Raw genomic sequence first — 12,055 nt, forward strand, 5'->3', positions numbered from 1 at the left:
AACAAAAGAGAAATTATAAACATAGAAGATCACTGAAAAAAATTGTACATTTACACACTAAATAATATTGTAATAGTGCTTATATAGGGGCAGCTATATTTATCCTCTCAAAGCATCCTATGAGCTAGAGGAGATAATACAGTTCTTTTCATGTCTGTTAACTCTAGAGAGCCCCTTTTTTTTTTTTAAAGTTACATATCATCTTCAAAGTTTACAAAGTCAAATAAAACCTCATTATAACAAAGTACTAGTGTCTCAGATACTTAATATGTAATGTTCCACTTGCTGATTGCTCTCTACCTTTGTGGAATCCACCACAGCCAAGCAAATAATTCTACCAAACATATTTCCAAAAGCACATACTTCTCTCCTCAAAAACAGCAATGGTGGTGAATCTAACAGAGCACGTCTACAGCTTACTTAATAAAAGATCCTCAAGGAGTTAAAGCAAATGAAAACTTAATATGTAATGTTCCAATTGCTGATAGGTATAGCAAATGCCACAAAAGCAAAAAGCTCTACCAAACACAATTCCAAAAGTGCTGTGAATATAATCATACACACATACCTCTCTCCTCAGCCAGCATAGTTAAAGGTGAAGTAAAAGAGGCTATTATAGCCAAAAGGTTGCCCTTCAAAGAATGGGAAAAAGACCCAAATGAGGAAAATAAGAAGCAACATAAGCATTGGCAAGACAGATGCAATGCATTAATAAAGAAGGCTTAAAGAGAATATGAAGAGAAACTTGCCACAGAGGCTAAAACTCAAAATAACTTTCTTAGGTACATCAGAAGAGGGAATCTGTGGGACCATTAGATAACGAAGGAGCAAAAGGGGCGCTTAGGGATGACAAGGCCATAGCGGAGAAACTGAATAAATTCTTTGCTTCTGTCTTTATGTAAGAAGATATAAGAGATCTACCTGTACCAGAAATGGTTTTCAAGGGTGGTGATGCAGAGGAACTGAAAGAAATATTGATGAACCTGGAAGATGTACTGAGCCAAATTGACAAGAATAGTAAATCACCTGAACCGGATGGCATACATCCTGGGTTACTCAAAGAACTCAAGCATGAAATTGTTGATCTGCTGTTAGTAATGTGTAACCTGTCATTAAAATCGTACCTGAAGATTGGAGGGTGGCCAATATGGCACCACATTTTAGGTTCCAGGTGTGATCTGGGAAATGACAGACTAGTAAGCCTGACGTCAGTGCTGGGCAAAATAGTAGAAACTATTATAAAAAATAAAATTATGGAACACGTAGACGAACAAGATTTTACTGGGACAGAGTCAGCATGGGTTTAACCAAGGGAAGTCTTGCCTCACCAATTTGCTTCATTTCTTTGAAGGCATGAATAAACGTGGATAAAGGTGTATCTAGACTTTCAGATGGCTTTTGATAAAGTTCCTCATGAGACTCCTTCGAAAATTAGAGTCATGGACTAGGAGGCAAGGTTCAGGTGTGGATTAGGAATTGGTTATTGGACAAAAAACAGGAGGTAAGGTTCAAAGGTCATTTCTCAATGGAGGAGGGTGAACAGTGGAGTGCCCCAGACATCAATACTGGGATCGGTGCTATTTAACGTATTTAAAAATGATATGGAAATCAGAACAGCAAGCGGGGTGATACATTTGTAGGTGACACAAAACTATTCAAGGTTGCTAAAACATGTGCGGACTGTGAAATATTGCAGAAATACCTTAGGAAATTGAAAGACTGGGCGTCCAGATGGCAAATGAAATTTAATATGGACAAATGCAAGGTGGTGCACATTGGAAAGAAAAATCCGTATCATAGTTACCTGATGCTAGTGTCCACCTTAGGGGTCAGCACTCAAGAAAGAGATCTAGGTGTCATTGTAGATAATAGGCCAAAATCATCTGTCCAGTGTGTGGCTGTGGCCAAAAAAGCAAACAGGATGCTAGGAATTGTTAGGAAAGAGATGGCGAGTAAGACTGAAAATACTATAATGCCTCTGTATCGCTCCATGGTGCAACCAAACTTTGAGTATTGTTTACAGTTCTGGTCGCTGTATCTCAAAATATAGCAGAATTAGAAAAGGTTCAAAGAAGAGCAACCACAATGATAAAGGGGATGGAACTCCTCTTGTATGAGGAAAGGCTTAAGAGGTTAGTGCTGTTCAGCTTGGAAAAGAGACAGATAAGGGGAGATATGATTTGAGGTCTGCAAAATCTTGAGTGGTGTAGAACAAATAGAAGTAAATCAAAATTATTTTTTTTTCCAAAAGCACAAAGACAAGATACTGGAGGCCGTATCTTGTTAAGGATGTAAAAAGAATTGAAGCGGTGCAAAGAAAAGCTACAAGAATAGTATGGGATTTGCGTTACAAGACGTATGAGGAGAGACTTGCGGACCTGAACATGTACACTCTGGAGGAAAGGAGAAACAGGGGTGATATGATACAGACGTTCAAATATTTGAAAGGTATTAATCTGCAAACGAACCTTTTCCGGAGATGCGAAGGCAGTAGAACGAGAGGACATGAAATGAGATTGAAGGGGGGCAGACTCAAGAAAAATGTCAGGAAGTATTTTTTCACAGAGAGCGTAGTGGATGCTTGGAATGCCCTCCCGCGAGAGGTGGTGGAAATGAAAACGGTAACGGAATTCAAACATGTGTGGGATAAACATAAAGGAATTCTGCTCAGAAGGAATGGATCCTAAGGAGCTTAGACGAGATTGGGTGGCAAAGCTGGTGGCGGGAGACGGAGATGGTGCTGGGCAGACTTATACGGTCTGTGCCAGAGCCGATGGTGGGAGGCGGGACTGGTGGTTTGGAGGTGGGGATAGTGCTGGGCAGACTTATACGGTCTGTGCCCGGAAAAGGACAGGTACAAATCAAGGTAAGGTATACACAAAAAGCACATGTGAGTTTATCTTGTTGGGCAGACTGGATGGACCGCGCAGGTCTTTTTCTGCCGTCATCTACTATGTTACTATGACTAGGGGACACTCGAGGAAGTTTTTACTTTTAAAACAAATAGGAGGAAATATTTTTCACTCAATGAATTAAGCCCTGGCACTCTTTGCCGGAGGATGTGGTAACAGTGGTTAGCATATCTGGGTTTAAAAAAGGTTTGGACAAGTTCCTGGAGCAAAATTCCATAGTTTGCTATTGAGACAGACATGAAGAACTAACTGCTTGGCTCGGGATTGGTAGAATGAAATGTTGCTACTAATTGGGTTTCTGCCAGATACTTGCGACCTGGCTTGGCCACTGTTTGCAAACAGGATACTGGGCTAAATGGACCATTGGTCTGACCCAGTATGGCTACTCCTTTCTTCTCAGAAGAAGCAGGAACAGCAATTAACAGATCAAATGTACAGTTGACATAATAAAGGATCCTCAAGGAGTTAAAGGTCATTAAACTTCTTAAAAAAAAAAAAAAAAATTTCTCTTAAAAGATATGTCAGAGATTTGGCTCCTCCAAGCTGCCAAAAATTCTGAATCAACTACATATGCCCCAACCACTACGTAAAATATAAAATGTATAATAAATATGAAAAGGGAAGTAACTTATGTGGAATAAAAGCATTACCAGAGAGCTTATACAAAAGCCATATAAAACCTCCAAATAAATCATAGCACATACAAAAATAAACTTGTAAAAGCCATTAAAAAAAGTTAAAACACATTTACAAGGTACTCACGGCACATGAAGAATTACAGAAATACTGATAAATCTATTTCTTGATTGTCCTTTTGGTGTAACAGTCTGAAATCTGAATATAAGTCTCTGTTCATTTCTTAATAGAAGTTTGTGTCACCTCCTCTCCAAGAAACTTGTATGTTTGTTGACAGTTCTGTTTCAAGCCCCTGACACAGCCCTTGGGAGGGCAAAACATGGCCATGTCAGACTTTTAATTATTTATGTATTTATTATTTTAGTGGTGAATTAATTGAACATTTTGCACATTTTGGAATTTTTGGGGGATCCACTGTTTTTTTTCCATGCTGGATCTTGTATGTTGATTCCCTATTTTTATTTTTTCTTTTCCCATCTTGCGAAAACCCCCAAGTCCTGGTGGCTTCAGGTTGCCAACCTTTGGCAGGGATCATGACGAATGCCAGCCTCTCTGATTGGGGCACACACTGTCTTGGCTGCATAGCCCAGGGGAAGTGATCTCCAGCTGATTACCTGGCTAGAACTGTGAGTAATCCAGTCCGGATTATCTCTGACAATGCGACTGCGATTTTGTGTGTGAATCCACAGAGGTGCTACCTGGAGTGTGGCCCTAGCCTTGGAGGCTCGCCTGCTGCTGTGTTTGGCAGAGCGTCACCTCCAGGCTTTCTCTGTGGTGCATATTTCTGGGAGCTTGAATGTGCAGGTGGGTTATCTAAGCAGTACGTCCTTGGATCATGTGGAATGGGAACTCTCTGACCAAGTGTTTTCGCTCGTAACCTTGACTTGGGGGTCTCCATTCATGGACCCTAAAGACAGTGGGAGCAAATGCCAAAGTTCCACATTTCTTCAGTCACAAGAGGGACTCCAGCTCCTTGGGGCTGAATGCCCTTTTCCAACCTTGGCTGCAAGACGAGCTGCTCTGTTTCTGCCGTGGCCATTGATTGGTTGGGTCTTCTGGTGCATTGCCCTTTATCTGGGTCGGGTGATCTTGGTGGCTCCGGATTGGCTCAGGAGGCCGTGGTATGCAGATCTCGTCTGTCTTCTGGTGGATGATTCCCCCCCCCCCCCCCAATCCTTCCGTCAAGAGTCGGTCTTCATCAGGGTCCCGTCTCGCTTTGGTCTTACAGCCTGGCTCTTGGGTGCTTGAGGCGGAAGGGTTATCCAGAGGATGTGGTCACAACTCTCTTCTGCAGGCTAGGAAGTGCTCAGCATCTATGACCTATGCTCACATGTAGAGATTTAGAAGCATGGTTCCAGGAGAAGGCAATTTCACCCTTTCAGGCATCTGTTCCTCAGCTTCTCTCCTTCCTGCAGGATGGTTTCAAGAAGGGGCTGGCCTTGAACTCCTTGAAGGTCCTGGTGGCTGCCTTGGCTTTCTACAGGGACCACGTGGGCAATTCCTCCCTGGCTGCTCACTCTAATGTTTTCCATTTTGTTTGGGGGGGGGGGGGGGGTGGTATCAATCGGTTGCAGCCGCCTCTTTGGGCTGTCTGCCCTCTGTAAAATCTTGGTCTGATTCTGAAATCTTTCCAGAGGGCTCCTTTTGAGCATTTGTCTAATGCATCTATTAAGGACCTCACTCTTGGTTTTCTCGGTAGTCGTTATGTCGGCGAGGATGGTTTCTGAGCTTCAGGCTCTTTTCTGCCAGGATCCTTTCCTGGTCTTCACGGAGGGTGGCGTTTCCATTTGTATGGTGCCTTCCTTTCTTTTGAAAGTGGTTTCATCCTTCCATCTGTGTCAGGCTATCCTGCCGCCTTTGTTTTGGCAAGAGGATTGGTGTTCCAAGAATCCCAAGCTTCTGCTCTTGGATGTTTGTCACATTCTGCTCTGGTATTTGGAGGTGACAAATGACTTCCGGTGCTCTGACTATCTTTTTGTTCTCTTTGCGGGTCCGAGGAAGGGCCTAGCTACTTCCAAGGCAATGATTTCTCGCTAGGTGAAGGAAGCCATTTCGTTTGCTTATTTATTGTTGGGCAGGGTGATTCCTCCTACTCTGTGTTCACTCTGTTCAGGGGTGGCTACTTTCTTTGTGGAGTCTTGGGTGGTCCCCTTGGAGAAATTGTCAGTATTGTATCGATCAGCCACCTGGTCTTCGGCATCCACCTTCTCTAAGCATTACAGACTGGATGTTGCGGCACAGGCTTCTTCCTTTGATGCAGCCATTCTCCATGTGGGGCTTTAGAGTGCCCACTCTACTTGAGGACTGTTTTGGTACATCCCACAAGTTCTGGATTGATCTGTTACGCTAAGTCAGGAGAAATTAGTTCTTACCGGCTAGTTTTCTTTCCTTTAGTAGCAACAGATCAATCCAATAACCCTCCCTTGGCTGTTTTTCTTTTTCTCTTAGGGTGAAAACTGCTCTGTCGATGTACTTTGGGCTTATTGCCTTGCAGTTTCCATGTTCTAGAGGAAGGGGACATCCCTCATTGGCTTGTGTCTTTGGACTGCTTTGCTATCGGCATACTGAGTGATTTAACTGTGGCTCTTAGGGGCAGTAAAATTCAGTGCCCTCTATCTCCACCTGCTGGCAGACGGGCTTAATCCACAAATCCAGGATTGATCTGTTGCTACTAAAGGAAAGAAAATTAGCAAGTAAGAACTAATTTCTCCTTCCTCTTGCAGGCCAATGCAGTTGAACCCATTTCACCAGGAAAAAGAGGGCAGGGATTTTATTCCAAGTATTCTTGATCATAAAAAAGATGGTAAGATTCTTTTCCATTCTGGACCTAAGGGCCCTGAACAAACCTCTCCCCAAACACAAAGTTCAGGATGGTTTCCCCTACGTTCCCTAATTTCTATGTTCTCTAGACTTAAGGGATTTGTATACTTACATGCAGATACTTCCTATGATTTGGATGTATTTGAGATTTGTCATAGAGAAACACCATTACCAGTATTGTGTTTCTGCCTTTTGCCCTTTTACCAGCGCCTTGCATGAGTGCACGTGGTTCCCTATTTGGATGATTGGCTAGTAAAACACACTTGTCAAAGTAGCAGAGAAATCAATGCACTTAACCATTTGGGTGTTGCAGTTGTTTAGGGCTCATCATAAATTATTCCAAGTCTTCATTTGGAGTTCATAGGTGCTTTGCTTGACATGACTCAAGCAACTTTTCTTCCACGGTATGTTGGTTGTTACCCATTGTGAAAGAAATTCAGTCAGCAAGTATCAGCTGGTCAAATGTTGAGATGCTGGGCCACATAGAATCCACAGTCCATCCCTGGCACGCCTTCATTGGAGGCAGGCCCAGTGGACTTGGTCCACAGGAACCTTTGATACATAGTGTCTGTCATCAGCCCTCTGTGGGACTCACTGTTATAGTGGACAATCGATTTCAGCCTAACAAAAGGAGTATCTTTTCAAATCCTTCCAACTTGAGCCACACTGGGCTGGAGAGCTCAAGTAGATGGGTTTTACACCAGGGCGTGTGATATGCTTAGGAACAGCTTCATCAGATAAGGGCAGTGCGGAACACTCTAAGGGCCTTCAAAGCTTGGTCGTCCAGAAAAGGCTATCCTGGTTCAAATGGACCATGTACTATGTGAACAAGCAGCGAGGGACAGGATTGTATCTTCTGAGTTGAGAGACTCGGAATATGAAAATGGGCTATTTCACATGGAATGTTTCTCCGAGCCACATACCTGCCAGGAAAGGACAACATCTTGACAGACTGAGTCAAGTGCTTCTTCCTCATGAGTGGTCCCTTGATGAAAGTTGCTGACAAGATCTTTTGAGAGTGGAGCACCCCCTCAACTTATCTGTTTTGCTACTGTATTCAACAAGAAAATACCTCAGTTCTGTGCCATGTATATGGCTCTGATGCATAGCAAACTGATGCTTTTCTCGTGCACTTGGTAACAAGGTCTTCTGTAAGTAAAAAGAATACTACAAACATGAAGGGAGGTCAGAGGAGTAGTGTAGACAACAAAGCACTTCCAAAAGGAATGAGGAATCAAAGAATGTCATAAATAGAATTTATTCTTAAATGCCAATAAGTAACTCCTCCAATTCTCCTCATAGCAAGGACTCTTCTGAACTCAAGCAGGACCAAGGAACCATGGTCCTAATAGCTCCTTAGTGACTGAGGTAGGTTTGGTTCCTGCTTCTGCTGGATCTTTGTATCAGAAGTCCAGTGAGAATGTAATGTTTTACAGCACTGATTTTTCTCTGTCAGCCTCAGCGCTGCACCCTCAAAACCAGGCTTTTTGTGAGATCACTGCCTGGTTTTCATAGGACTCTTGTCATTTGGTTACCAGCAGCATTTCTTTCTTTCTTTCTTTTTTTTTTTTTTTTTTTTTTACATGCTTTTAAAAGCTAGTTATCTCCAAACTTTGAAGCATGGCACTGTCAGTAGATCAGTACTGATAGCTGGCAGACACTTACATTTCCAGGCTTGACATCTCGTGATGACTGGAGCCCGAACCCTCCAGGTGGGTAGATGTCATCTTTTAATATGCAGACATCTACCTTCCTGGGGAGGGGGGGGGGGGGGGTTCAACTCCAGTCATCATGGGATGTCATGCTTGAAAATCTAAGTGTCTGCCAGCTATCAGCACTGTCTTCTTAAATTTTTGATCTGTTGACACTGTTGTGCTTCAAAGTTTACCTCAATAGGCTCCACAAAAAAACAAACCTGAAATGTTTTTCAGCCACTGAAGCTTGCCTGGGCACCAATGCTTCCAGCCCCTTCCCTGGATCAAGCCTCCCCTTAAAAGGCTTCAGCCCCCCAACCCCACCTCGAAGACTCCAGCCAGTACTCTGTATCGGCACTATCCAGTATTACTCTTGTGCTTCCGGTACATTGCAGTACTGTGTCTCGGGGTGCCCTATGTGACTGACAGCTGCTGTACTTTATTAAAAAAGGAAAAAGAATTTATGTTCAAGGGATGTTTTGTTCTATTTTAGACCTGTATTGGATAATCTGAACCAGGTGGCATCAGTGTGATTGGCTTGGAGCCACTGTATCTCTCTTGAAATCTGTTACTGTTTTATTCACCATCTTGATGTGTGTCAGGGGCCACATTTTATACTTTGTAACATTTGGAGGACCAAAACACCACCATCATATTTTGCCGCTTGCTCTGTCAAATAGCGGCAAAATACGATAGGGCATTGTTCCTTCACCTGGTGTCTCTTGCTTATGTAACCCTCCCCCCCCCCCTCCCCTCAGCCTTCACCTAGTTTCTTTTCCCTCACTTGGCTTCAGCTGCAGAAGAAACAGCGGGACTCCTATTTCCCCACCACGACTTGGCTGTCTGCAAGCACCACAAGAACATCCTGAGCTTTCGGCACTGTGTGGCTCACACCCAAACGCTCTAAAACACTTCGACACGACCTTACCCATTACCTTCTAATTAATTCCTCTTTTACTTCCAATTTATTACTGATTGTATCTAACACTATGTAACGATCATACCAAATTAACACCCTGTAAGCCACATTGAGCCTGCAAAAAGGTGGGATAATGTGGGGTAAAATGCAATAAATAAATAAATAAATACTTATAGAGAGTCAAGTTGCAGCAGGGAAGCAGGAATCCTGCTGTAAGCACCACAAGATTTGCCAAGCTTCCAAGAGCCAGAAAAAAAGCACTTGGTGGGCTGGGTTCTGGTCCGCGGGCCATAGGTTGGACAAGTCTGTGGTATATCAAAAATAAATAAATACTTCTCATGCGCCACATTCACGTCTCATTAGTGTTTGAACCAGTCCTCAATGAGAGAGTGTGCATTTGGTTGACCAGTACTCAGTAATTTGTGATGCTCCTCAAGACTCGGGGGATAGGGTCAAACTTTGTCCCCATGTCATTCTCTATTCAATATATTGTCAAAATCAAGAGCAAATTCCTGAAGGTGATCATATATGATGATCCATATGGTGGCCAAACAGGTAGGTAGAGATGGAAAAAGGGTCATTAGGACAAAGAGGTGATAGCACCTCTCTATGTCTCTAGTGAGACCTCCTTTTGAATGCTCTGTGCAGTGCTAGAAACTACACCTTCAATAGGTCATAAATCTAATGGTGTTGGTCCAGAGGATGACTGCTAGATTGGTCAGCAGCGTATTATAAAGAATATGGGATAGACTTAAAGATCTAAATGCACATACCTTAGTGGAAAAGCTGGGTAAGGGATGTATGATAGACATTTAAATATCTCCAGGGTATAAATGCAAAGGAGGCAGGCCCATTGGAAAAGAGTCTCTGAAACAAGGGGGTCATAGGATAAGAGTGAAAGGAGGTAGATTCAGGAATAATCTAAGGAAACTGTATTTATGTTTTAAACTGAAAGGATGCTGGATGCATAGAATAACCTCCCAGAGGAGAAGGTGTAGACCAGAACAGTTTATGAATTCAAGAAAGCCTGGAGCAGGCATGATGTCTGAGGGAGTGATTTTTAGAGGGATTATCTAGTAGTAAAACCAGTAATACAAAGAAACATTTAAAACTGCATATTTTTTCTGTTTTTTTTCTTGCAGAATATTGCCGAATTTAATCTTAAGGACATTTCCTATAAAGTGAAGAATCCTAAATGCCATGAGTTAACTGTTCGCAGTCATCAAGATACAACCATGATTTTTAACTTTGAAGATGAAAGAGAGGCACAGAAATGGTGGACTGTTGTGAGTAGCTCTCTCCGCGAAGTACAAAAAGGTGAGAGATTTGTGGTTGTATCTAGAAGCAACAACAAAAATATATATCTGTTATTCTGTTTTCTTGGTCTTTGTAGGCATAGTAAAAACAGTTTTTCACCCTAGCCCTACCATCCAAATTGCAAGAAATAAACACTGAATCTGGATTTTAAGAAGGTCCACAGTTTATTTGGTTTAACCTAATCTGAGCCTTTACAAGAATATTGGAGGCTCTCCTCTCACCAGTTCTTGTGTATCTCCAACCCCACACCAGGCACCTGGGCTATTGCTTGCCATGGCCCAGGTTGCTACTATCTTCAGCCATCACAATTTCAGGAGCCTTCCCAATGGTTGCCTGCCAACCAAGCAGTTGCTCCGTGTGCAGCCACCCCAGTGTGGAGAAGTCTCATGTCCATGTTGGTCCTCACTATTGTCCCTCTTTCCCTTTATCCCCAAAGGACCATTCTTAAATATCAATGTTGTAGAAGTGATAGGCATGGATTTCTGCTACCAGCAAGGAGTGACCACTATAGTTCACCCCTCCCCCCATCACGAAAAATGCTATGGCCTTAAACCAAACCCAAATATGAACAGATGAACAGGGGCCCTCACAGTTTCACAGACCGACCAAACACAGCAAAGGTGACAAAAACAGAGGGCTAGATGATGTCTAATAGTAAAAAGATTTATTCAAAGTATCCAAGACTTGACACCAGTCATGTTTCAGCCCAAATGGCCTGCTTCAAGAGTCTAAAAACAATAAGAAATGTATATACAATGTACAAGGCAAAATAAATAAGCAAACAAAACAGATGACTGAATCTTGACACAGTATAAATAAATATAACATATTTGTAAAAAAAAAAAAAATGGACATAAAGTAGCAAACATAAATATGTAAATAAGAATCTGTTTCAAAGAAAATCTCACTCTCACACACTCACACTCTCTTAACTAAATTTAAAATGAAGGAATACAAATAATAGAAGCATAACATTAAATATATGATATTCCTTAGCGTCCCTCTGGACCAGCCCAGAATGACTGATGGGTTATGCATGCCTACCAGCAGGTGGAGACTGAGAACACTGATTCTTGAGCAAGCCTATAAGTCCCATGCTCAGCCCCTGAAAACCCTCCATTGCCCCATGTAAGCCGCATTGAGCCTGCCATGAGTGGGAAAGCGCGGTGTACAAATGTAACAAAAAAAAAAAAGCCTCAATATTCTCAGTCTCCAGCAGGTGGTAGATGTGGTGAGCCCCTTGGTCTCAAGGATTTTTTTCTTCTAATCTCTTTTTTTTTTTTTTTTTCTACTTTCTGTCTTTATAACAGAGCAAATGTAATTATGAAAGAGGCAGATGTTTCTCATAGTCATGGTAGGGACCTTAAGGACTGAGACGCATGGCGCCTTAGTAGAGCGTGGGACTTGCCCGGAACTGGAGGGACGTGGAAAAAAAACACATAAAAATGCAGGGGGGTCCACTTTGGGGAATTTGGAGGATCAGCTTTTGGAGGACTAGCACTTTGAGTATGCTGGGGCAGGTTGGTTCTTCTCAACATCCTTTGTTTCCCTGTGAGAAACCCTCAGTGGTGAGGCCTGTAGATTCTGTTTTTGGAGGGAGCGGGTGGCTCCTATACTGTGTCTGGTAATCTCCAGCGTAAGAGGGATTACAACTCTTGTCAGGCCCATTCCCTTACATAGGGCCATCACTGGTTCTTGTGCACATCCAGGGGAACATTGCAGTTGGCCAGCTCCAGCATTGGCCTTCTCTTTGTGCG

General features: G+C 42.7%; 1 protein-coding gene across 1 annotated transcript in view; it reads left to right on the top strand.

Moving 5' to 3' along the window:
* Window positions 1–12,055, top strand: part of SHARPIN (SHANK associated RH domain interactor) — a 279,055-nt gene that overhangs the window by 12,112 nt on the left and 254,888 nt on the right. Inside the window, 1 exon segment of the mRNA XM_030220008.1 lies at window positions 10,124–10,298. Within this exon segment, the coding sequence (XP_030075868.1) occupies window positions 10,124–10,298 (175 nt within the window).

This window comes from Microcaecilia unicolor, chromosome 1, assembly GCF_901765095.1.
Source record: "Microcaecilia unicolor chromosome 1, aMicUni1.1, whole genome shotgun sequence".
Lineage (NCBI taxonomy): Eukaryota > Metazoa > Chordata > Amphibia > Gymnophiona > Siphonopidae > Microcaecilia > Microcaecilia unicolor.